The 27,936-nt window shown below is 39.8% G+C and overlaps 1 protein-coding gene across 6 annotated transcripts in view; it reads right to left on the bottom strand.

Moving 5' to 3' along the window:
• Positions 1–27,936, bottom strand: part of cep112 (centrosomal protein 112) — a 399,081-nt gene that overhangs the window by 353,818 nt on the left and 17,327 nt on the right. For 5 of the 6 annotated variants that reach the window (XM_069929793.1, XM_069929788.1, XM_069929791.1 and 2 more), the window contains exons 2-4: positions 16,838–16,969; positions 5,589–5,779; positions 4,097–4,266 (exon numbers count right to left, since the gene is read on the bottom strand). In XM_069929793.1, the coding sequence (XP_069785894.1) occupies positions 4,097–4,266; positions 5,589–5,779; positions 16,838–16,937 (461 nt within the window). In that variant the 5' untranslated portion in view covers positions 16,938–16,969. Of the gene's footprint in view, positions 1–4,096; positions 4,267–5,588; positions 5,780–16,837; positions 16,970–17,110; positions 17,171–27,936 lie in introns of all 6 variants that reach the window. The other variant, XM_069929789.1, reaches the window with a different exon arrangement.

Genomic DNA, 27,936 nt, shown 5'->3' with positions numbered 1-27,936 from the left:
AACTACCTAAAATATGTCATTAAGCTGGAAAAGTTGCAGAAATGATTCACTGGATGTTACCAGAACTGGTAGGCTTGAATTACTAAGAGAGGCTGGATAGTCTGTGACTCATTTCCCTCCAGAGCAGAGTACATTGAGGGGTGACCTTAGAGAGGTATGCATAATCAACGGGGGATAGAAAAGGTGACATCAAAATCTGACAACAAGGGAATTAAAATTAAAGGACATGGATTTTATAATGAAAGCAGACATGGGGCACCTTGACACAGAGGGTGGTGGGGAAATGAATGAGCTGCCAGAAAAAGTGGTAAAAGGGGGTACAATTGTAATGTTTAAAATACATTTAGCATGTACTTGGATATGAAAGATTTAGAGGAATATGGGCTGAATACAGGCAAGTGGAACTACCTTGGGGAGACAACTTGGTTGGAATGGACAGTTGGACTGTAAAACTCAATTACTGTAATTACCACAGCGACAATTTCAGTCCAGTACTGAAGAGTGTGCCATCCTTAAGCTGAAATGTTAATTGGAACCTTGCAAGTACCACATAATAATTATTTGCCACCTAGGCCCTCTGAATTGTACAGTTGGCTGCAAAATATTTCAGAGATATCCTGGGGAAATATATAAAATATCAGCTTCATCTCCTGTCAAATACAGTCTCTGGTCCTCTCACAAGGCAAGAAAATACACATTAAATAGTAGACATTTAGAAGTCAAAGAAACAGTAAAATGAAGTGCATAAAGCCAGACATTCCCTCTCCATACAACTTAAAATGCACAAGCTCACTTTTATAACTGATGAAAAGTCCTTGACCCAAAACATTGACTCTCTTTCTCTCACTACAAGTTCTGCTCGACATCCTGAGCATTTCCATTTCTTTTTTAAATTGTTCGTGGATTCAGTGTTCGCCATGCCTCTACACAGGTTAGTTTCAGGTGAACAACTTTTGAAATTACTCACACAAAAATGTAGCGTCTTCGAGTAAATGTAAGAGAAATTGATTATTCCTCAGTAGACAATTCCAAGCACAGGTATTGACTTACAAAATTCATGATTAACAACACTCGGACAAACTGGTGCAGGTCCCTCAAGCATTTCCATCTAAGCATGCTTTAAATGTGCAAATATATTTTAATGGGAATAATTTAAAAAATAAGCAAAATAATTATATTGGCAAAACAAAGGAAATCAATTGAAGAGCAACTTAAAAATAAATATTAATCTGCCCAACACCTAAAGTCCTGTTGAACAGATTGCAGATGATTTCAAACTGAGCCCTCAGAGCATGCATGTACAAACTTCTAGAGAATACTAAATATGCAAGTTTCTTATACACAAGAGTCACTTCAGTTAGCCTGCCTGAACCTCGACTTGAACATAACCATCAGCAGACTAATACAAAAATAATGCATCAGATAATCACAGTGCTTGAGGAATTCTTGTAAACTTCTTGTTTATCACCAGATATAGTAACTACAGGACTGGTGTGGAGTTAGTAGCTAAATAATTAGAAGAGTTGAGAATGAAATCTCAACTTGGAGGAGTTTGAACATAACCATAGAAATCACTAAAAATTATTTACCCATTTCCACTTGATCTGGTGTAGATAACCTATAAAATCTTAGCAACCAGCCAATGCTAATTGCACTCTACTGTCATCGGCACTCACCTACAAACCCCAATCTTGTGTGTAGTTCACAACTATTTTCTACTAATTATTACCATGAATTAACTGTTTAAAGTAGCAGGACTTGATTATAAAATTAATCATACTGCAAGTGTTGTCAATTTACTTGAAGATGGCAGGAACCGTCACCCTGATTTTCCAGTACAGCTCCAAAGGCCTTGGTGAATGAAGAGATGTTCTAACTGCATACAGGACAAGAAACTTTTAAGGAGTGAATGAAGACAGCAAGTCAATATCAATACAGGAAGTCAAGTCTGAAAGCCTTGGATATAGTGACAAGTTTGATCTTCTCACACAATTAGCCACGGTTAGTGAATAACTCACACCATCTTGCACCCCTTATCTCACATTATCATCTGCAGTGAGGTGGGAAATGATTAAGAGGTTAAGTTGCTGCGAAAGACAGAACCTCAAACTAACAATTTAGAGGGCAGAGTTCAAATCTCATTGGGTAATTATTTGGAATTTATCTTAAAAAATATGACACAAAATCTATTGGTTCATAAATGTTCTTCAGGGGAGGAAACACTTCCATCTTTACTTGATCTGGCCTCTATGTTGTTGCAAGTGGCATATCCCCCAAAATGACCTAGCAAATAACTCATTTCACACCCTATAAATATTGACCTTCCCAGTTTTTGAGAAAAAAATAAGAAATACGTTCCACCATATTCTCTCAGTTAGCACTATTCCAAGCCTTATAATCATGTACTTTAGCCACTCACTGCCAGCTATTCAGCCAAATGACACATGGAAACAAATCCAGGTCTCCCACAATCAGCAAGCATTCATTCATCAAACCTTTATCAAAACAAGTAGATTTTTGAAAATGTAATTTGGCACTCAAAGGTTTTCTTCACTATTACAATGGGCAAGGATTCCATTCAACCCAGCATCTGCAGTCTTCCTATTGATAAAAGCAGTATAGTCCATGGACGATTAACACGCAGCAATATCCTTGTCTTTGAGGTCAAATTTTTCAGGTTTAACATCAAATCGGCATTGTGTGAAGAATCAAAACACAAAGTTTGTACACTGCTTTCAGTGAAAGACAATATGCCCACGTTGTGGATAAAATTCTAACTTAAACTCCCAAAAAGCCCATTGTAATGGATCCTGGACTATTTTATTTTAGGACCAAGGATAGGAATGAACTTCCCGGGGAAAGAAAGGATCATGCGCTGCTGTGAAGCACTGAAGAAGCACTGGAAAAAACTGAAAGCTGCCTGTAAAATGCTGAAACAACATTGGGAAAACAGACAGCTATCAAGTGTGAGAGCCACGTACTGGAAGTCAGTGGGCTTGCAGAGAACACGTCCACTGCTGTCACCCTCTCTCCACCAATGGGGGAGCTGGGGCAGTTGAAAAACTCCAGCACGCTGAGTTTTTGAACAGGCTGTCAGTGGTTGGAGGGCAGTCAGTCAGACTGTCAGTGTGCTCACCCAGTGGTTTCAGTGGGAGAAAGGAGACTGAGCTACTTCGTCTGCAAGTGCCAGCATTGTTGTCCTGTCAGCAGTTTGTGCCACTCTGATACTCAGAGAGTATGCGTGTCCGACCTGGGTTTCCTCAGTCCCCTTTCAAGAGGAGGACTTCGTGTGACGGGAGTCACTTGACGACCCAAGACAGGATGTTTAGAAGGGACAACTTGTGTGACAGAAGGTCACTTGTTAACCCTAAAGTGTGCTTCAGGGGCATAAATCCCATTTAGTGACTAGGAGGTCACTGGGTGAAAATTTCCATGTGAAGAAATCAAAGGTGGTTGTTGCCACATTCGAAACACAGGAAAGTTGTAAGTCTACAGTGATCACAGCCATCTGTTTCCACTCCCAACTAAAAGAACAGCATGCAATCAAACTAAGAATCCCAAGCCAGGAGGCCAGACTGCAAGTTATTCCTTTTTGACAGTCGGGACTTGACATGACCGACGTCAGGTTTTGTTTTGGGGCATTTTGAGCTTAGACTGTCACAGTCTGGGGATATGAAAAAGTTAAAGTAGGAACTACTAGCTGAGAATAATTTGATGATTTGAAATGGAAAGGGGCAGGGTGGTCTTAAAACTTTTTTTTCCCAAATTGTGACGTCATGTCACACCCGAAAAAAAACTTTCGGATATTCTGAATTCCAGTTGATCAGTTAATCGAAGTGTACTGAAATCAGTTGATGTAATAAATTGAGCTCACAATTTAACGTGTGCATAATATTCAGATCATGTTTTCCAAAGGGAAATGTTCTAAATCTCATAAAACATTAATTTAAAATGAACTTGCACTTAAGTTGATAGCAACAAGTACAAGTGTAGTAATCAGAACCATTTTAGGCCTTAACTCATTCAGCTATCATCTGCTCAAAATCTCTTAGCGGAAGACCAACCTGAAAAGTATTTATATTTTTTAAAAACTGACCTGTGAACACCCTGGCGAAAACCAAAAGACTTGTCATCTTCAGAGCTGGTTCTCCAGGAATTACTGAATTTTGAATCACCTGCCCCTAAGTCAGCTGCCACCCATTCTGATATTCCTTCAGGAGTGTTTTCGGTTGGCTTTGCAAAACTGGGTTCATCAAAGTAGATTGACTACAATTAATAAGACAACAATAAACAAGTTGAATTACTGGGACTGCCAGTCACTAGAGACAGACATTACAACCTTACATTTGCCAGAAAATCCCAAATTCTGTGTTAGCATATAGTTTCAAATTATTCCAATGTATGGGTTTCTTTTTTCCCTCCCTAAAGCTGACCAAATCATTGTTGTTAAATAGATTCATAAAAATATATTAATATTGCTCTTTAATATTTGCTTCCTCTGATTTATTGGCAAGTTGCCTGTTCGGTGCATTAATTGTTTGGTGCACAGCCACTCAGCAATGAAGAATAAAGGTTTGTGACCTTCAATTGCCCACGCACCATAATCCAAGATTCAAATCCCTGTAATGCAGCATTGATGCCAGCTGCTTTACAGAAAGAACTTCTGATTCAGCATCGAACATACTGGGTCAAGGACTCGCAAGTTCTGGCAAATGTTCTGAAAATGGAACACATACCATTTCCTTGGAAAAACCAAAAGAGAATGACAACCTGATATGGGGAAGTTCTATGACAAAACATATTTACTTCTTCCTGGACATGAATACAAGTTTCCAAAGACAAGGAAAAAAACTACCAGAATTCATTGGAAGGAGAAATCTGTGGAGAATCCATAAATATATTTTTAACCCAACAGAAATTATTATTCACATGAACATAGGTGTGCTATTTAAAGATAAATGTATTGGGAAGATTTTATATATTCAGGTGTTATAACTGTGTGTGTGCACACGTGTGCGTGTACACACACACATTTACATATTGTACACACACATGCGTATACACATACACTTATATATGTGTACATGTGTGTGCATGCGTGTTCGTGTGTGCATGCAGAACAAGCTGCAAAAAAACTGTCACATGTTCGATGGTGTTTGGGAAGTTGTGTTTTTAAGCAAACTAGCCAAGATGCAGAAACTCCAGCACAAAGGTTTTGTTTAATTCTGGAATTTCAGTTCCATTTTCATTTAAAAAAAAAGGCATTTCACGCATTGTCATCCATTCATGAAACAGATGTTGTTTCTTGCTCCAAATAACTTGGGCTCACAACCAAATTGCAGGTATACTCTACCCCCCAGGACCAAAAGAATAAGAGCCTCAGAACTGAAGTTTACCCTTAGCTCCAGAAGGCTTTCTCACTATTACTAGGTCAATATTCTTTTTGAATTTATAAAATGCACATTAATACCACAATTAAGCCAACGGTGACATCTAATGAACATTTTATTAACTGCATACACTCACAAAAATCAGACAGGGATGATTGTATTTTGCAATTTAAGAATTGTTTGATGAACCTTTCATACCATGTAGGAAGGTAGAGTTTTCAGAGAGCCAGGTTCTGGCCTCCGTTTGAAAGGCCCTTCAAGGACTCCCCGTCTCAGCATGTGCAATAGAAGCTTGGCATACAGATTACGATTTTTCCGTCCCATGACTCCTGCTCCAGCTCCAGAAGGATCACATAATTTTTTGATCCACAGTGCACATCTCTGCCGCTCTACAGAATGTAAACAGAATTTACAAAAACTACAATAATTTCTCAGCATAAATAAAATGCCAACAATAGCATGGTATTCTCTCTGTGGGAGAATACACAGGGGCACATGAGAAAATTAGTTAAAAAATAGAACAATATCCAAACTTCTCATGGATGGTAGGTGGGAACCAGACTCAAACTGGATTTAACAAAATCTGACTGTGCAAACAAGCAAATTGTGAAACACAAAAAATGCACAAGTTGGAAACTTGAGCAAATAATTAGCTGTTAGACAACAAACGCAGATGTGCGAATAGTTGGCCTGAGAGAAGGTGCATAAGGCAGAGATGCCGTGACATTCTTTGAGACTTGGATCCCTCGAGTCCTTCGCATCGAGGAACTCGGCGAACAAGTGCATATTGAATGCGCTCATCGAACACTGGGACTGAGGAGAATGGGTGAAGCTCGCCCTCAGCCTGTTTTGTTGAGATTATTGAGCTTTAAGGACAGAGAGACAACCCTGACAGCTGCTTATGAGAATATATAGAACTCTTAGTTTTCCCATAAAATTGGACAATGCAAAGATTATGTTATTCCAGGATTTCAGCAGTAATTCAGAAAAGAAGAGAATTTGACTTGGTCAAGAGGCAACTCCATGAAAAAGACTTGAAATACACAATGTTATACCCAGCAACATTGAGAGTGAAACTCTCTGAAGGTAACAGAAGGTAGCTTAAATCGAAGGAGGAGGTGGAAGAGTTTATTCAACAGTTATGAAGAAGAACAAGAAAGTTGACTGTGAAAAGACTGGTGTAAATAAGATATTGAAGGACATAGTAAAGTGTTTTTTTGAAGGTTGCCTTAATTTTATTATGAAATTTCAAAGTTTTATCCTACCTACGGTTCTCGGGGAGCTCAGAGAGTGGAAAGAAGGTACTGAAGGTACAACACGGTACAACTTTGGCTTAAGGGGGGGTAATGGCATCTACAGGGGAATATAGTTTTCAAGATGGCACTGAAGGGGGGAGTTCTCCTTCTTTATCCCTGGAGGCTTTCGTGGGCTTTTTTTCGCGGGCCTCGGGTACTTTCTTTCGGAGCAGAGGTTGTTTGATACTTAGGGTGAGGATACAGATCATGAAACTGTTTACATATTTATTTGCACAGAATTTTTAATATGCTCCTATGGATAAGTCATTGAAGTTTATCATTTTAATGTTAATGGTTTGAATGGATAGGTCAAAATGAAAAGAATACTCATATTTTAAAAAGATAAGAAGCCGATGTGGTATTTCTCCAAGAAACACATCTTACAAAAGTGGAACATGATAAACTGAGGTGGTTGTTGGGGTGGGGGGTGGGGGGGGGGGGGGGGGAGAGGTGGTCTTTTCATCATCATTTAATTCAAAAGCAGTAGGAGTGGCAATCATTATTAATAAAAATGACCCGATTGTCTTGGAAATTATTTCAATGGAAGGCATTAATGAATACTTATACCCCGAATTATGACGACAAAGCCTTTATGAAGGATGAAATTTTAAAAGCAGCAGAGGGAGGGCAAGATATATTAATTGGAGGAGACTTTAATTTTTGTCTGGATCCAATCCTTGATAAATCAGCAAAAATGGTAACAAGAGTTAAAGCAGCCAAGTTAACTCTTTCATATATGAAAGATTTAAATTTGATGGATGTGTGGAGACAGTCGAATTCTAAGGAGCGAGACTACTCATGTTATTTAAAAAAATACATCTTACATACTAGAATAGATTTATTTTTAGTATCATTAAGACTGAAAGACTGAGTAGTAAAAATTGAATATTTACCTAGGCTGCACTCCGATCACTCACCGTTAACCTTGGTAATACAAATATCAGAGAAACAGGAAAATAAATAAAGATGGCAATTAAATACGATGTTACTGAAAAAAGAGGATTTTAGACAATTTATAAGACAGCAGATCTAATTTTTCTGTGAAACTAACTTGGGTTCAACTGATAAGTTTTTTTAATGTAGGACACATTAAAGGAATACTTGGAGACGTGACCTACCCAGCGCAGTTGGATCTTCAGCAGCGTGGATTCGATGCTGTCGGCCTCTGCCATCTCGAGTACTTTGTTCTTGGTGGTGAAGTCGCTCCAATGAATGTTGAGGATGGAGCGAAGACAACACTGGTGGAAGCGTTCTAGGAGCCATAGGTGATGCCGGTAGAGGACCCATGATTCGGAGCCGAACAGGAGTGTGGGTATGACAACGGCTCTGTATACGCTAATCTTTGTGAGGTTTTTCAGTTGGTTGTTTTTCCAGACTCTTTTGTGTAGTCTTCCAAAAGCGCTATTTGCCTTGGCGAGTCTGTTGTCTATCTCGTTGTCGATCCTTGCATCTGATGAAATGGTGCAGCCGAGATAGGTAAACTGGTTGACCGTTTTGAGTTTTGTGTGCCCGATGGAGATGTGGGGGGGCTGGCAGTCATGGTGGGGAGCTGGCTGATGGAGGACCTCAGTTTTCTTCAGGCTGACTTCCAGGCCAAACATTTTGGCAGTTTCCGCAAAACAGGACGTCAAGCGCTGAAGAGCTGGCTCTGAATGGGCAACTAAAGCGGCATCGTCTGCAAAGAGTAGTTCACGGACAAGTTTCTCTTGTGTCTTGGTGTGAGCTTGCAGGCGCCTCAGATTGAAGAGACTGCCATCCGTGCGGTACCGGATGTAAACAGCGTCTTCATTGTTGAGGTCTTTCATGGCTTAGTTCAGCATCATGTTGAAGAAGATTGAAAAGAGGGTTGGTGTGAGAACGCAGCCATGCTTCACGCCATTGTTAATGGAGAAGGGTTCAGAGAGCTCATTGCTGTATCTGACCCGACCTTGTTGGTTTTCGTGCAGTTGGATAACCATGTTGAGGAACTTTGGGAGGCATCCGATGCGCTCTAGTATTTGCCAAAGCAATTTCCTGCTCACGGTGTCGAAGGCTTTGGTGAGGTCAACAAAGGTGATGTAGAGTCATTTGTTTTGTTCTCTGCACTTTTATTGGAGCTGTCTGAGGGCAAAGACCATGTCAGTAGTTCCTCTGTTTGCGCGAAAGCCGCACTGTGATTCTGGGAGAATATTCTCGGCGACACTAGGTATTAATCTATTTAGGAGAATCCTAGCGAAGATTTTGCTTGCAATGGAGAGCAGCGTGATTCCCCTGTAGTTTGAGCAGTCTGATTTCTCACCTTTGTTTTTGTACAGGGTGATGATGATGGCATCACAAAGGTCCTGAGGCAGTTTTCCTTGGTCCCAACAAAGCTTGAAAAACATACAGTTTGACATGCAGAGTTTTGCCACCAGCCTTCCAGACCTCTGGGGGGATTCCATCCATACCTGCTGCTTTGCCACTTTTCAGTTGTTCAATTGCCTTATATGTCTCATCCCGGGTGAGGACCTCATCCAGCTCTAGCCTTAGGGGCTGTTGAGGGAGCTGGAGCAGGGCGGAATCTTGGACTGAGCGGTTGGCACTGAAAAGAGATTAGAAGTGTTCTGACCATCGATTGAGGATGGAGATCTTGTCGCTGAGGAGGACTTTGCCGTCTGAGCTGCGCAGCGGGCTTTGGACTTGGGGTGAGGGGCCGTACACAGCCTTTAGAGCCTCGTAAAAACCCCTGAAGTCGCCAATGTCCGCGCTGAGCTGGGTTCGCTTGGCGAGGCTAGTCCACCACTCATTTTGGATCTCCCGGAGTTTGCGCTGAAGATGGCTGCATGCGCGACGGAAGGCTTGTTTCTTCTCTGGCCAGGACGGCTTTGAAAGGTGAGCCTGGTGGGCAGCTCGCTTCTTTGCCAGCAGCTCCTGGATTTCCTGGCTGTTATCGTCGAACCAGTCCTTGTTTTTCCTGGAGGAGAAGCCCAGTACCTCTTCAGTGGATTGCAGTATGGTAGTCTTCAGCTGATCCCAGAGGGTTTCAGGGGACGAGTCCGTGAGGCGGATTGCATCCTCGAGCTTTGCTTTGAGGTTTGCCTGAAAGTTTCCTCTCACTTCGTCTGACTGCAGGTTTCCAACATTGAACCTCTTTCTGGGGGCACTGGATAAATTGACATGGGACTACAAATCAGGAGGTCCAGATTTTAAGAAATATTATCTGGGTTCACAGTTGAGGTTCTTAGCATTTTTCTTTGAATCTAACTCAACAGCAGGAGTCACGTGATGGAGTAGTGGCCGGTCGGGTAAAACCAGCCCTCTCCAGAAAAAAAGAAAAAAGTTAGGAAAAGACAAAGCACAACAAAAATAAAAACGAAGAAATAGAAGATAAAGTTGCAGAGAAGAGAAAGAAGATGGCACCCAAGAAGGAGAAAGTAAAAACAACCAAACAAAAAGTCACCGGAGAAGAAAGAAGAAGGCCTTACCTGCATGAAGGAACAGGGAGCTGTGGTGGCAAGGAGCGCCTGATCCCCGAGGTTGGTGCCTGCCCTGTGAAGTCGCGACCTTCCGACTAGTGGACTTAAAAAATGGCTATCGGAGCTAAACTAAAGTGCGCAACTGCGCAATCAGAGGACACCGACGGGGGGGGGGGGGGGGGTCAGCAGAGGAGCGGGCAGCCACAGTGTGACCAGCTAAGGGATGCCCAACACCTGGGTGCTCAGCTGGAGGATGAGGACGGCGGCAGGCGAGGGAGCAAGGAAACAGATGAGGGAGAAAGATGGAGGGGTGACCGTCAAGAGGACCAACGGCAGGAGGCCTGACAGACGGGCAGCCCAGTAGGGGAGGATCAGCAGCAAGAGGCCCAGCAAGAAGAGGCCCGAAAAAGAAATATAAGCAACTCATCAGGAAAAAGAGAAGAGACACACATAAAGAGAAGAAAACACAAACACAGGTACAGACACAGAAGAAGAGGAAGAAGACCCAGAGAAATAGAAGGTAAAACAGATGGACAGAATATAGATAAAGCCTTTTTAGAAGAACAAATGAGATCATTAAAAGAATGGTTATCATTAGAATTTAGTGCAATTAAAAGAAAAATGAGAAGAGCAGAAGATAAAGTGCAAAGTTTAGACTGGTCATGACAGAAATAGGGAGAAGAGTAGAGAGTGTGGAAGAGCGGGAAACGGCTGTAGAAATGGAAGTAAATGACAAGAAAAATTGGAAGAAAGTGACAAAAAATTAAAGAGACTCAAGAGTTGTTATCTCAGGAAATTGATATGTTGGAAAATTATAGTAGGCAAAACAACATAAAAATAGTGGGCTTGAAGGAGGATGAAGAAGGCATAGGCATGAAGGAATTTTTTAAAAGGATGGATCCCAAAGGTCCTGGGAAGGACAGAAATGCAGGAAGAAATGGAAATAGAAGGGGCACACAGAGCATTAGCTACGAAACCGCAGTCACATCAAAAACCAAGATCCATCTTAGAAAAATTTTTGAGATATACAACAAGAGAAAATATACTGGAGTGGGCAAGGAACAAAGTTAGAGAAGATAATAAGCCATTGGAGTACAAGGGTCAAAAGATATTTTTTTTTACCCAGAAACAAGTTTTGAACTCTTAAAGAGGAGGAAGGAGTTTAATACAGTGAAAACGATTTTATGGAAAAAAGGTTATAAATTCATGTTAAGACATCCAGCCATGCTTAAAATATTTATACCCGGGAAGCAAAACAGACTGTTCTCGGATCCAGAGAAAGCGCAAGAATTCGCAGAACGTTTGCAGGGCAGAAGAAGAGATGAAGAGATGTAACAAGAATGAAGAAAGTATATATAAAGATGTAAAAACAATGTATAAGTAAAGAACTAAAGATGGAAAGAGAAGGGAAGGAAGTAAGGGGGAAAAAAGGGGGAAGGAAGTAAGGGGAAAAAAAGAGCTTTGTTATATGTGTAAAAAAAAGTGTTTTCTGGGAGCGGCTGGAGGGGAGAGGGAATAACTGTCACTCCAAAATCAGTTAACACTTGCGAGCAAGATCGCAATTCAAATGGAAAGGGGAGTTGTGGTTGCCTGGCAAGGGATAAGGGGTAACTCGGGGGCGGGGGGGGGGGAGCATTTGGGGTTAAAGTATTATTGGGTGTGGGAATTGTTGGAGTATTTTATGTTTTAAATGTGTTGTCGTACATTGAGATTAATAAGGGAAAACTAAGAGATGGAAATGGGAAAAAGGGGGATGGAGGTGGCAAGAAAGTGGAAAAGAGGTATAAGCAAGATATAAGATGGCCACATTGAACTATATGACTATAAACATTAATGAAATACATAACCAAATTAAAAGGAAGAGGCTACTAAATTCAATGAAAGAAGAAAAAATAGATAACATTTGTGCAGGAAAGGCATCTAACTGAAGTGGAACATAACAAATTAAAAAAAGACTGGGTAGGACACGTAGCGGCAGCAACATATAATTCAAATGCTAGAGATATAGCCATATTAGTTAACAAAAATGAACCAATCAAAATAGAGGAGGAAATAATAGATCCAGCAGGGAGGTATGTAATGATAAAGTGTCAGATATACTCAGAATTTTGGAATTTGCTCAATATATATGCACCTAACGAGGAGGATCAAAAGTTTATGCAGGATTTTTTTTTGAAGATTACAGATGCACAAGGTAATATATTGATAGAAAGGGATTTTAACCTTAATTTGGATCCAATGTTGGATAAAACTAGACAAAAGCAAAAAGAATAAGGTAGCTAAATTTATGGTTAAATCAATGCAGGAAATGAAACTTATGGATATATGGAGGAGGCCAAGAGAAAAGGAATATTCATATTATTCGAGTAGGCATAAAACATACTCAAGGATTGATATGTTTCTGTTGTCGGCCCATGTTCAAGGGAGAGTTAGGAAAACCGAGTATAAAGCTAGACTCCTATCAGATCATTCACTCCTGTTAATAGCAATAGAACTGGAGGACATCCCACCAAGAACATATAGATGGAGGTTAAACTCCATGCTACTTAAAAGGCAGGAATTTAGAGAGTTTATTGAATGCCAAATTAAAACATATTTTGAAATAAACACAGAATCAGTGAAAGACAAATTTATATTATGGGACGCAATGAAAGCCTTCATTAGAGGACAGATAATAAGTTATGTAACTAAGATGAAAAAGGATTACAATTGGGAAATAGAACAGTTGGAAAGGGAGATAGAAAGTACAGAAAAGGAACTAGTAAAAAGGGATGATATAATGAAAGAGAGCGAATTGACGGACAAAAAAAATTAAATACGAAACATTACAAACATATAAGGTAGAGAAGAACATAATGAAAACAAAGCAAAAGTATTACGAACTGGGAGGAAAAAAAAACATAAAATATTAGCCTGGCAACTTAAAACAGAACAAGCTAAAAGAACTGCATTGGCATCAAGGAAAAAGGACAAACAAATTACGTACAATCCAATGGAGATTAATGAGAACTTTAAGGAATTTTATGAACAATTATACCAAACTGAGAATGAGGGGAAAGATGATAAAATAGAGGAATTTTTAGCTAAAATTGAACAGCCGAAATTGCAAGAAGAGGAACAAAACAAACTTATAAAACCATTTGAAATAGAGGAAGTACAAGATATTAAAAAAGCTGCCGAACAATAAAACACCAGGAGAGGATGGATTTCCAATAGAATCTTATAAAATATTTAAAGAGTTATTAATTCCTCCTCTCCTAGAAGTAATGAAGCAGGTAGAAGAAACACAAAACTTGCTAGATTCATGTAAGACATCAATAATTACAGTAATACCAAAGACGGGGAAGGATCCATTAATCTCTACTTAACTCAGATTATAAGATAATTGTAAAATTATTAGCAAACAGATCAGCCAATTGTGTACCAAAAATAGTAAAACAAGATCAAACTAGATTTATTAAGGAACGACGAACAGCAGATAATGTCTGTAAACTTATTAATCTAATTCATGCAGTTCAAGGAAATAAAAAATCTTCAGTGGCTGTTGCTTTAGACGCAGAAAAAGCTTTTGACAGAGTAGAGTGGAACTACTTTTTTAAAGTATTACAGAAGTTCAATCTAATAGAAAAATATATTAATTGGATTAAAGCATTGTATAATGGACTGTTGGTGAAGGTAACAGTAATGGATATGTATCGAACAAATTTAAATTAAGTAGGTCAACTAGACAGGGATTTCTATTATCCCCCTTCATTGTTCGCCTTAGCAATAGAACCTTTGGCAGAACTGATAAGAATAGAAAATAAAATAAAAGGGATAAAAATAAAGGAGAAGGAGTATAAAATCAGCTTATTTGCAGATGACATCATAGTATACTTAACAGAACCAGAGATATGAATAAAAGAATCACACAAGAACTTGAAGAAATATAGAAAAATATCGGGGTACAAGATCAATGCAAAGCAAAGTGAAGTGATGCCAATGAGTAATGCGGATTATACAGAATTTTTAAAAGAACCACCATTTAAATGGCAAGAACAAGCAATCCAATACCTAGGTATCAGGTTAGATAATAACTTAAGCCATTTGTACAAACTAAATTATCAGCCACTAATAAAGAAATTGCAGGAAAACTTAGAACATTGGAAAGAATTACCGCTAACGTTGATAGGGAGGGTAAACTGCATTAAAATGAACGTATTCCCAGGATACAATACTTATTTCAAATGTTACCAATTTCCTTAACAGAAAAATTCTTTAATGAACTAAAGAGAATAATAAGGAAATTCTTGTAGAAAGGGAGGAAACCAAGGGTAGCATTAGATAAATTAACAGAGAGGTATAACCAAGGTGGTTTGCAGTTACCAAACTTTAGAAATTATTATAGAGCTGCACAATTAAGGTATTTATCAGATTTTTACCAGACAAGGGAAAAACCAGACTGGACTAAGATAGAACTAGATAAAATAGGGGAGAAGGTACCAGAACATATACTTTATAAGTGGGATGAAAAGTTGGTGCAATATAAAAGCTCACCAGTATTGTATCAATTACTTAATATATGGAAGAAGATCCACTGAGAAAGGAAATAAACTAATTACCAAATACCAAAACTATTATTGACGCAAAATCCATTGATTCCTTTTACAATGGATAACCTTTCCTTTAGAGAATGGGAGAGAAAAGGAATCAAAAGAATAGAAAATTGTTTTCGGGAAATAATTTATTAACATTAGAAATACAAATATGGAATAACTCATGGTACAATGTTTGCATATCATCAACTGAAAGCTTATTTAAAGGATAAATTGGGAAACAGATTGAGATTACCAGAAAGAAGCAACTTTGAATATGTGATTACAATCACAATGATAAAAGATTTATAACGAATATGTACATTAAGCTGCAAGATAAGGAAAATGATGAAATAAACTATAAACCTAAACAAAAGTGGGAAAAGGATTTAAACATAAAGATAAAAAATAAAGCATGGGAAAAGTTATGTTCTGGAACTACGAAGAATACAATAAACACAAGGTTACGCATGATACAGTATAATTGGTTACACAGGGTATATATCACTCCTCAAAAATTAAAAAAATGGGATTCAACATTATCAGATAGATGTTTTCGCCGTAAGAAGGAAATGGGAACAACAATACATGCAATTTGGGCATGTATGAAAGTGAATACGTTTTGGGAAGAACTAAATCAGATATTAATTAAAATGACAAAAAATAACATACCAAAAAATCAGAGATCTTTATTTTAAGTAACATTTGAAGTTAAGAATTAGGCCTCAAATTGGATAAAGTGCAAAAAAGATTCATTATGATAGCCTTAGCAGTAGCAAAAAATGTATAATGTCAACTTGGAAAATGGAAGAGAACATGAGAATACAGCAATGGTACATGAAAATGAATAAATGTATTCCATTGGAAAAAATAACAATTTAAAAAATAAAGTCACATTGTTTGAACAAATTTGGGAACCATACATGGAACATAACAGAGAGAGCTTGCCTTGGACCTCCATCCCCTAAAATGATAAGAAGACAAAATGACTTGATTCAGTGTGTAACAAATAGATGACGCATTTCTTGCTTATTTTCCTTTGTGTGAAGATATTGTTTTATGGTTTTATTGTTTTGTACATGTTGAATATTTATGGTTTTGGAGGTGGGTGGGAAGAGGCGAGGGAGGGAAAGGGGGAAAAAAAGGGAGAAAAAAAGGGAGAAAATGCCACTGTATATTTAATGAGAAACGTTTGTACATATTTTGGTTGATATGGTTTAGTGTGAAAAATAAAAAAACAAACTAACTTAACAAAATGGGTACATATGGTACTACATGAGATAGACAAAGTATTTCTGAAAGATTTTATCTATAGACGAAACCTGAAATTAATCAAGAAAAAGACTTCAAACCCTATACATATTCATTTGATAAAAAATTTGGAAAGATATTAATGATAATTATAGGAAGGAAAATTGGAATTTTTTTAAAAAAAAAGGAGAATCCTGGGAGTAGACCATCTATTTGGTTCCATCTAGTCTCTCTTCATACCACTTTATCAGTTTCTAATCATCCACCCAGACCCACCTTCCTCCACCTAACCTCTCGGCTAGAGACAGTAGATCAACATATGCCAAACAAATGGGAGAGGGGCAAAAAAAGTTTCACTTCTATCTGGTTCACCTAACCCACATGGGGCCCCCATCTCAACTCTCCAATCTCCTCTTTTCACTAGCTTCTCTTTTCAATATCCCCAGTCTCGATTAGGGGTTTCAACCAAAACATCGATACTACTTGACCCACTGAGTTCCTCCTGCAGATTGTATTTAGCTTCATGAAAAGCAAACTTCCTTAAATAGTTGGATGACCTTGCTTTAATGCAATTACAATTAGGGAGGATCTAAAGTAAGCAATGCTCATTTGGAAATATTAAATAGATAACTAAGAAAAGGAACTGGCAGCAATTTATTCTGGTTTTGTTTTTCTGATATAGCAATTCTGTACAATCAATGCTCTTGGACCAGAAAATCAAATTACAGTTGAATTTAAATTTCATTTCTAAAATCTCAAAGCTCAAGACATTACAATAGAATAAAATTTCTCAAGAAATAAAATTACACCTCCAATATTATACAAAAAGAGAAATCACCAATAACAAACATATGAAAAATCTTCAGGAAAAATGCAAGTCATCACTATCTTACCTGACATTTGTACAAGCTTCAGAACAAATGGTTTCATGTCAACCAAGTAGTGGTCAAATTCTGAATCTAACTTTTCCCATGTTTCCTCGTGATGAGCCATCTTGATTCTTTAGAACATAGATTCACAACAACCTGGTTCAGAAAATAAAGTAAATCAGTAGAGCTTTTTTTTAAAATCAAGATAATTTAGCCAGCATTTGGACAGGTTAATCCACAGTTAAGGTTCAGAGATATGGGTCAAATGAAGGCAAATAGGATTAGCCAGGAGGATACCTGGATTGGCATGGACAGTTGGCTTTTTTTTTAATGATTCTAACTGCAAAGTCTGAGGATCTGAAATAAAATTGGAAAATGTTGAGAAACACTTCAGGTAACATGTGAAAAGAGAAACAGTTAACATTTCAGTTCAAAAGTTCTGACAAAAAGTCTTTGACCTAAAACATTATTTATATTTGAATTAATGTGGCTTGACTTGCTCCAGCATTTTAACATTTTTAGAAGACCATCCAAAAGGTTAGTCACCTAGTGCCAACCTAATCTCCCAGCAAGAGTTTGCCAAGTCAAAATCAAGCCAATAATGAGGGAGGAAGACACAGAATTAGACTGAAGAAGCACCATCAACAAACAAATATAATGTAAATTAGGTTTGTCACTTTGTGTGAAATCCCAGTCTTCTCATATTGAAGGCAATCCTTTCTAAAAGGTTACCAACATATGCATTGATCTTGTATTCCTAGTTTAGATTTTTTGATGTTTTGTGCAGGCAGTTGTTGAACATTGGTTCAGACATCAAGAAAGCAAAGAGTAGGAGAAACTGAGATCCCAGTAACATTGACCCCCCACCCATAAACAACAACTCATTGAAAATACCAAACACCTTCACAACCAACAGTAATAATCTTCACACTTTCTCAACTGAGCAAATGGCAATCTGACAATTAAATGACATTCCAATACCCACAGATCAAAACTAAGCTCTGCAGTCCTGCACATCCACCATGAATGGTGGTGAACAATGGAGGTGCAAACCCCAAAAATATCCCCATTCTTAATGATTGGAAAGTCCAACGCATCAATGATAATGAGAATGTTGATGCATTTAAAGGAATTTTCAGCCAGATTCGGGAAGATCTTTCTGAGAAATATTGTTCTAATAGATGAGAGAAACGCTCCCATTTGTCTGATGTTGCAAGATTACTACCCCTTGCCTCGTAATTCCAAATAGTTTCCTTATACAGATTCTCTCTTGTTCCCTTTCCTTCAGACTGTTTTTTTGTGTTTTGATCCTTGGCCTCTTCAATTGCCTTATTAATGTTGATACTATAATATGTTTTTGCACACAAACATTAATTACAAGAGTTCTTTTAGTTGAAATACAAATCCCTCAACTTCACATCAGAACCTGCCCTGCCCATAACTACCAGCCCTTGATCCCAAAAGATTCCTGGTGGGATTTTCTTTGAGATCCCTGAGCCTTTTCCCTTAGTCCAAATTCATCACAAATTATTAGAAAGCCAAAGCCATCATTTCCATTTTCCTCTGCTCTGTAATTTATTCCTTTAACTGGCACTTTGAGATATATTCAAGTGATTACTGTGAAGAATTTGCCAAATATCCTTACTTGTTCTCCAAGAGCTCGCCCATCACTTGGTATATCTGTTTACCTTTGTTGTTTTTTTCCTAGAATCAACACTGATGCACAGCCTTCTTTGAAGCACTCCAAATATTTATAATCCACTCAGACACCAGGTCTTTACTTGTACCATTGGTTTACTTGGGTCTTCCAATCTTACCCCCTTTACAAATGCAAAGCAAAAAATCCTAGTTAGTCTGGTTGCTTCATATGTTCATGTTCTTTCCATTGAGCAATGATCTTCGACAAAATTATAGCTCAAAATGTTCTTGCCTAGTCCCTACCCAACATTATCTGTTTTGGAGTGCTTATTGTCGTTGGTCACAGTGCAACCCATTTCTTCTCGCATTTGGCACACTTCAGAGTATGATCACAGTAGAGCATTCATTAGCAAGACCTTGCATCTTGGCAATTGGCAGGTTTGCAGAGCAATGACCTTTTTAACAGCTGTGAACTCACTGCAGTCTGTAAAAACAATGCTGGAGAAACACAGGTCAAAAATTGTGCTTTATAGCAAAGATAAAAATACAGAACCAACATTTTGTTGGCTTGAGCCCTTCATCAAGGTATGGAAAAATGTTGGCAGGTGTCTGAATAAAAGGGAGGCATAGTCACAAAAGGAGGAGGTAATAGGTGGAGAAGGAAGGGAGGACACAGAGCAAGCAAGTGGAGGAGGGATGGTGAGACGAAGAGAGAGGGAAGGGGGAGGGGAAAAGGAGAGCAAATTAGCAAAAACCAGAACAGCCAATGTTAATGCCATCCAGCTGGAGAGTGTCCAGACAGAATATAAGATGTTGTTCCTCCAATTTACAGGTGGTCTTGGTGGGATAGCCTCAAGGCCATGGACAGACATGTGAATATGGGAGTGTGATGCAGAATTGGCCACTAGGAGGTTTCTCCCAGTCTGCACCAAGTCTCTCTGAAGTAGAGAAGGCCACAAATGGAGTATCTGATGCAGAAAATCAATCCTCCAGATACACAAGTGTTGCTTCACTTGAAAGACCTGTTTGGGGCCCCAGACTGTAATGAGGGAAGGGGTGTGGATACAAATGAGGCACTGCCTGTAGCCACAGGGGAAGGTGGCCGGGGGTGGGGGGGGGGCATTGATGGGGAGGGACAAGTTTGCACAAGGGAGTCATGGAGGCAGTGGTCCCTACAGAAAGCAAAGAGGGAAATATATGTCTGGTAGTGGGATCCTACTGTAAGTGCCAGAAATTCCAGGGGATTATATATTGGATGTGGAGGCTGGTAGGGTTCCTGTGGATACACTGTATCCAGTGCTCCCTTTGTGGCCTACATTGGCTGCAGGTAACTTGAAGTCAAAGGACTCACACCAGGTTGCTAGAGAGTGACTCATGAGAACCAGATATCAGAACCACGAATCAAGAGGGTGATAGGGCAATAAGGGCTCCCGAAGGCCCCTGGGTGCTGAAAGCTTCCTCATCGTGTCAGAGGTTTGGATCTAGGCTTAGGTTGCGATAGTTTGAACTGAGCTAGAGGGTTGTACAGCACTTCTGTTTTATTACATGACACTAAATAGTATCTGATCTAATATTTTATAAGTTTGGACTGAAAAACCGTGTGGATGCCTCAAGAAAGTTTGATTCTACAGTGAAAGATCCAAAATGCTTTTTAACTTATTTATGAGTAGGTAGGTCACAATAAATAGCAAGAAAAAAATTCCAGGTTGTCATGCCAATGTTAATAAATATTCCTTGTTCTCACAACAATACCTAGAAGCCAACTATCACAAGAAATAGGAACTGTAGTAGTCCATCTTTCCCATCAAGTGTGCTCCACGATTCAATAAGATCATGGCTGATCTGGCTGTGGACCCAATCTCTCCTCACATACTTGTCTCTCAACCAGTTTGGGGGGGTGGGCGGGGGGGGGGGGGGGGGTTGTAGGGGGAAGGGGAAAAAAAAAAATCACAATCTCAGGATTCAACCAGGTGAAACAAAAATCTGTCTGGTCCAGACAGGATGAATGCTGACTGGAAATATCCCACAGAGAGGGGTGGTGGCTAGAAGACTGAACCAAGTTTAAGTTGAGTGGAGATCTGCCTGGAATCTGTGAATAAGGAAATCCCTACCTTTGGATAATGAATACATAATAGAAATTGAAACAAGATAGTTTTTGTTTCCATACCCATTCTGAACCACAGGATTTCATCTTTCTTCAAGCTCTCTAGACCACACTGGGTCACGACAAAACAGCAACATCCTCTCAAACTTCTCGCCAGCCGACAACAGTGAAAACATTGAAGTTTTCTTGTACAAATTAATTATGAAATACTGAATTAACCATTCTATGCATGTTGTAATTTGACAAAAATATGGCAGGTTTAAGTTACACTGGTAGCATTTCTTCCGTGAAAATGTGTTTTCCTTGTCTCCATTTAGGCATCTTTTTAGATTTCATAAGATACTGCACAAATTCTGTGTTAAGCATCAACATGGGGTATAGCTATAACATAGCTACATGGTTTACAACATGAAAATCATATTTCAAGTAGAAATATGCAGGAAACATCCAACATTCCACAAGAATTTTCCATTGGTTAGTTCAAACTCTGAGCAAGAGCAAAAATACCTTGATATCAATAAATGTAATTTATTCATAAATTTACTTAAAAGATGCTTTTTGCAACTTGCCCATCTCACTCAAACAGCATTGATATTTCTTAAGATTTAAAAACAGATCAGATTCCACCACCAGAGAGCAGCAGCAAGTTACAGGCATTATGTCTTTTCCAATAAATGCTAATAAATTTCTCCATTTCTTAGTTTAGGTACCTCAACTATTTAAATAGAAAGGTATCCTTGCTCCAACTGAATTGCTATCTTATGTACACTAATACAATGAAATAGGGAATTGATCAATCAGCAATGTTGCATTACCAATTCTTTGCATCTGGACATTTGCTTCATGCTGGTTTTAAATTCCAGCAACTTCAAAAAACATCTGTAAGTTCCTGCAGATCATGTGATGCAAAACAAACTTTTAACAAATCCCCTTGAAAATTTCTCATCAGTGAATCTGGTCTTTTAACAAGCACTCTTGAATCTAGAAAAACATCTTGAAGTACTGTGCAAACAATAACCCACAGAAAAAAACAATGTCGAAGGAAATCCCAAAGGGAATAACTTACAACAGATACTGATTTAGATGAAAGTGGACGATGCAAGACTAATTTGGAGAGAGAATCAAAATTATACAAACTACAGAAGTCGGAGTATAAACAAGCTATCAGTCTGCACTCAGTTGTGGGAAGACCATGTTTAATAAAGATTCAATCCAAAACAAGGGGGTGGGCATCCCAGTTAATTGGCTGTGCTGTGTCCCACAATAGGAAGTTGTGCTTTTTTCACGAGACCACCTTTAACTGGAACAGTGACTGCTTTCCCACTGAACAGACTCATCTCCAGGGATCGGAGTGTTCTACCTTCAACTGGAAACAGGTGACTTTCTGCGGTCCTTTTTCCACTGGTTTAATCAGCATCAGCTGACACTGGTGACATGAGAAAGGGTTGAGGCCATCAATCCCTGGCATGAAATGACGTCAATTGACGACAGCATGCTGTTTTCTTTTTCCACCAGACCCTGTCCCAGTTAATTCCCCATTAATTCCTGGGACAATGTGCCATGAGAAAAGGGGCTACAGTCTGCCTCTCTGCGCCTCCCTACGTGTGTCCCTGTATCTCTGTGTGAATATCAAGAGAGAAACACTGCCAAAAATGGCTAAGATTCGGATGTTTCCAAGCTGTAATTTTGACACAATTTAACAAAATAGAGGCAGCGAAGGTTAAGGGGCACACCAATCTCATAGGAACAGAATGCCTGTCATCTTCACCTCATTCCACATTCCTCCCCCCCCCACAAAAAAAACTGGGACCATCTACCTCCTCCTTCCTTTGCCTGGTTCAAACTATCACCCACCTGCCTGTATTTCCAAACTCCACCCCTCCTCTGCCTGGCTACTTCTGCCCATCATCCCAAACAATTCTTTTGTCCAAACAGTGATCAAATGTGCATTTGCCTTCAGATTGGTAATTCACTGAAACATCACACAAATGACAATAAACAACTTGGACATTTTTTTAAAAAAAGTCACCTTTGGAAAACCACTTCTATAAAAAGTACAAAGAAAATGCATACTTCCTATTTAAATTCCAATTTCAACTAATGCTCCCTGCAACTCCCATCTTTATTGCCAAGACAAATTAGCACGAAGGCTTAAAAAACTGTTTCTGATTATGTTCAATTTGTCTCATCTATTAAAAAAAAGCTTAAAAATGGCTGTTAGTTTACAAAATGTAACACATAAGAGGAGACAATTTTCAAAAGTATGGCAATGGAAGGGGGTGGCAGAGGAAATCAATCTTCATCAATGAAAAACAAAATGGGATCTGTTTTTGCCCACTGAAGCAAATATTAGCTAGTCCAGAAAATTAAAAAGTCAATGCTAAATTTGCAAAAATGCACCATGCAGCATTGTATTACCTGAAACCATCAGTGTTGTAACAGGGTCTGTTTGTTATTGCACCAAATAACCCTTAGTCAACACTTTACGGTTAAACTCAAACAACACGATGTACAACTGGAGCTTCTTGTAATGGCGTCTGCTATCAGCCAAGGTCTGTTTTCAACTGCCGTGCCTCATGGAGGCTCACACATGCACAGTGGTGCTGTGGCAAGTACAATGGCTGGAACACAATTGCAGCAGGTGCAGAGCAGCCAATTGGAGCAGCTGTCCATTTGCCCATTCTGCCATTCACCCAATCGTAAAGAGGCCAATGGCTGTTCTTTCTACATGAACTAGACCACTTTTTGGAGAACTTCTTAAATTGCTGGGAACTTTACAGCACCCCTGACCAGACTCAACCTTCCTCGATTCAGAGGGAATCTACAGATATTAAATTAAAGGATGGCATGGGAGGCATGTTGGACTAAACGTTCTGCTCCACAATAAAATCTTATTTCCATGGCATAATGATGAAAGAAACAAAATACTACAAGCAGTCAAAATGCATGTTTCAGGGAAAATACATTCAGCACAGACCGATAACAAAAAAGTAGTCATAAACTGAAATTTCAAAAGATATTAGCTTCATTTTTGATAAAATTAACAATAAGCAGTCTTTACAAGGATTCCTCGGAGATAGGTATGGTATTTTCCTTCTAACCTAGCAGTTATAATGTAGATCATAATGAACCCAGCTCAGCGCGGACATTGGCGACTTCAGGGGTTTTTACGAGGCTCTAAAGGCTGTGTACGGCCCCTCACCCCAAGTCCAAAGCCCGCTGCGCAGCTCAGACGGTAAAGTCCTCCTCAGCGACAAGATCTCCATCCTCAATCGATGGTCAGAACACTTCTAATCTCTTTTCAGTGCCAACCGCTCAGTCCAAGAATCCACCCTGCTCCAGCTCCCTCAACAGCCCCTAAGGCTAGAGCTGGATGAGGTCCTCACCCTGGATGAGACATATAAGGCAATCGAACAACTGAAAAGTGGCAAAGCAGCAGGTATGGATGGAATCCCTCCAGAAGTCTGGAAGGCTGGTGGCAAAACTCTGCATGCCAAACTGCATGAGTTTTTCAAGCTTTGTTGGGACCAAGGAAAGCTGCCTCAGGACCTTCGTGATGCCATCATCATCACCCTGTACAAAAACAAAGGTGAGAAATCAGACTGCCCAAACTACAGGGGAATCACGCTGCTCTCCATTGCAAGCAAAATCTTCGCTAGGCTTCTCCTAAATAGAATAATACCTAGTGTTGCCAAAAATGTTCTCCCAGAATCTCAGTGCGTCTTTCGCACAAACGGAGGAACTACTGACATGGTCTTTGCCCTCAGACAGCTCCAAGAAAAGTGCAGAGAACAAAACAAAGGACTCTACATCACCTTTGTTGACCTCACCAAAGCCTTCGACACCGTGAGTAGGAAAGGGCTTTGGCAAATACTAGAGCGCCTCGGATGCCCCCCAAAGTTCCTCAACATGGTTATTCAACTGCACGAAAACCAACATGGTCGGGTCAGATACAGCAATGAGCTCTCTGAACCCTTCTCCATTAACAATGGCATGAAGCAAGGCTGCGTTCTCGCACTAACCCTTTTTTCAATCTTCTTCAGCATGACGCTGAACTAAGCCATGAAAGACCTCAACAATGAAGACGCTGTTTACATCCGGTACCGCACGGATGGCAATCTCTTCAATCTGAGGCGCCTGCAAGCTCACACCAAGACACAAGAGAAACTTGTCTGTGAACTACTCTTTGCAGACGATGCCGCTTTAGTTGCCCATTCAGAGCCAGCTCTTCAGCGCTTGACGTCCTGTTGTGCGGAAACTGCCAAAATGTTTGGCCTGGAAGTCAGCCTGAAGAAAACTGAGGTCCTCCATCAGCCAGCCCCCCCACATCTCCATCGGGCACACAAAACTCAAATCGGTCAACCAGTTTACCCATCTCGGCTGCACCATTTCATCGGATGCAAGGATCGACAAAGAGATAGACAACAGACTCGCCAAGGCAAATAGCGCCTTTGGAAGACTACACAAAAGAGTCTGGAAAAACAACCAACTGAAAAACCTCACAAAGATTAGCGTATACAGAGCCGTTGTCATACCCAAACTCCTGTTCGGCTCTGAATCATGGGTCCTTTACCGGCAACGCCTACGGCTCCTAGAACGCTTCCACCAGCGTTGCCTCCGTTCCATCCTCAACATTCATTGGAGCAACTTCATCTCCAACATCAAAGTACTCGAGATGGCAGAGGCCAACAGCATCGAATCCACGCTGCTGAAGATCCTACTGCGCTGGGTAGGTCACGTCTCCAGAATGGAGGACCATCGCCTTCCCAAGATCGTGTTATATGGCGAGCTCTCCACTGGCCACCGTGACAGAGGTGCACCAAAGAAGAGGTACAAGGACTGCCTAAAGAAAGCTCTTTGTGCCTGCCACATTGACCACTGCCAGTGGGCTGATATCACCTCAAACCGTGCATCTTGGCGCTTCACAGTTCAGCGGGCAGCAACCTCCTTTGAAGAAGACCGCAGAGCCCACCTCACTGACAAAAGGCAAAGGAGGAAAAACCCAACACCCAACCCCAACCAACCAATTTTCCCCTGCAGCCGCTGCAACAGTGTCTGCCTGTCCCGCATCAGACTTGTCAGCCACAAACGAGCCTGCAGCTGACGTAGACATTACCCCTCCATAAACCTTCGTCCGCGAAGCCAAGCCAAAGAAAAAAGAAGATCATAATGCCAAGCCTCTCTCTCCTGAAGCAAGCCAGGTGTTTATCTTTCAAAGTTGACCGATCCACCTTCAGGTATCAGGGATTAAATTAAAAGAAAAGCAAGGCTTCTTCATTGGCACTGATGATCCTGAATTCTATTCCCAACCTCCAAATTAAAGCAGGGGTTAGTGTAAGAGCCCCATGAAGTACATTCCAAGTATTTACTCTCTCGCAACATTCTTTTTTGCACATTTTCACATTGTTGAACAGATTGAATCAGACTTTTCAAAGCATTCTCTATTTATCAAATAAACTTTTCTTTTCTTTGGCTTGGATTCGCAGACGAAGATTTATGGAGGGGTATGTCCACGTCTGCTGCAGGCTCGTTGGTGACTGACAAGTCCGATGCGGGACAGGCAGGCACGGTTGCAGCGGTTGCAAGGGAAAATTGGTTGGTTGGGGTTGGGTGTTGGATTTTTCCTCCTTTGTCTTTTGTCAGTGAGGTGGGCTCTGCAGTCTTCTTCAAAGGAGGTTGCTGCCCGCTGAACTGTGAGGTGCCAAGATGCACGGTTGGAGGCAATATCAGCCCACTGGCAGTGGTCAATGTGGCAGGCACCAAGAGATTTCATTAAGCAGTCTTTGTACCTCTTCTTTGGTGCACCTCTGTCTCGGTGGCCAGTGGAGAGCTCGCCATATAACACGATCTTGGGAAGGCGATGGTCTTCTATTCTGGAGACGTGACCTAGCCAGCGCAGTTGGGTCTTCAGCAGCATGGATTCGATGCTTGCGGACTCTGTCAGCTCGAGTACTTCGATGTTGGTGATGAAGTCATTCCTATGAATGTTGAGGATGGAGCGGAGACAGCACTGATGGAAGCATTCTAGGAGCCGTAGGTGATGCCGGTAGAGGACCCATAATTCGGAGCCAAACATGAGCATGGGTATGACAACGGCTCTGTACACGCTGATTTTTGTGTGTTTCTTCAGGTGGTTGTTTTTCCAGACTCTTTTGTGTAGTCTTCCAAAGGCGCTATTTGCCTTGGCGAGTCTGTTGTCTATCTCTTTGTCGATCCTTGCATCAGATGAAATAAACTAGCAAGTATCAAAGTCATGAAGTCCATTACGTGGATCTACCAACTGGATAAAAATTCTGTTTGAAGTGTACATCTTGTTAAGGTTTTATATTTATAGAAAAATAAGTTTAACTATTTATAAATGCTGACTAACAAATCACTGGTAAGTATTGTGTTCGGTTCTGGTCACCTCATTATAGGAAAGATGTGGAAGATATGGAGAGGATGCAGAGGAGATTTACAGGATGTTACCTGAATTGGAAAATAAGTCTTATGAGGCAAGGTTAGCAGAAGTGGGACTTTTCTCTTTGGAACACAGAAAGATGAGAGGAGACTTAGAGGTCTCCAAGATTATGATAAGCATAGATACAGTGGACAGTCAGTGCCTGTTTGCCAGGGCAGGAATAGCAAACACCAGAGGACATATGTACAAAGGGAGGGAGGTTTAGGGGAGACATCAGGGTTAAGTTTTTTTTATGCACAGAGACTTATGGGTGCCTGGAATGTCTTTCCAAGGATGGTGGTGGAGGCTGAAACATTAACAGCATTTAAGAGACTCTTAAGATAAGCACACACACAGATGGAAAAAAAATGTTATGGGCAGGGAGGGTTTATTACTTTTTTTTAAAAAATGGGTTGGCACAACATTGAAGGCCGAAGGGCCAGTACTATTCTGTAGGGTTCTATGTTCTAACATGATGTAAACTATAATTACAGTGGAGTATTTGTTTTCTGTGCAGCAATATTCAGGGGAATTTGGCAAAGTTCATCCTGAACCACATGATCAGCATGTGCAGTGATATTTTTGGAACAGTTAAGATTTTAAAGCAATCACAGAAAACTTAAATATCCAATTGGAAATGAAAATAAATAAAAAGCAAGGACCATTGTGACTCCAGATTGAAATCTCACTGACCAGTCAAGATTAAACTTAATCCATAAAAACTGATTTAGTAAAGCAGTGCACGATTTACAATAGAATTGGCTAGGATTAGATATATATAGATATATATATCTCTATATATATATCTATATATATATTATATATATCTCTATATATATATATCTATATATATGTATATATATATATATCTCTATATATATATATATCTATATATATATCTCTCTATATATACATATATATAGATATATATATACAGCTGAA

The sequence above is a fragment of the Narcine bancroftii genome, chromosome 3, assembly GCF_036971445.1.
Source record: "Narcine bancroftii isolate sNarBan1 chromosome 3, sNarBan1.hap1, whole genome shotgun sequence".
Taxonomy (NCBI): Eukaryota; Metazoa; Chordata; class Chondrichthyes; order Torpediniformes; family Narcinidae; genus Narcine; species Narcine bancroftii.
Note: the sequence above shows the minus strand (reverse complement) of the source record. Positions and strands in the feature narration are given on the sequence as shown.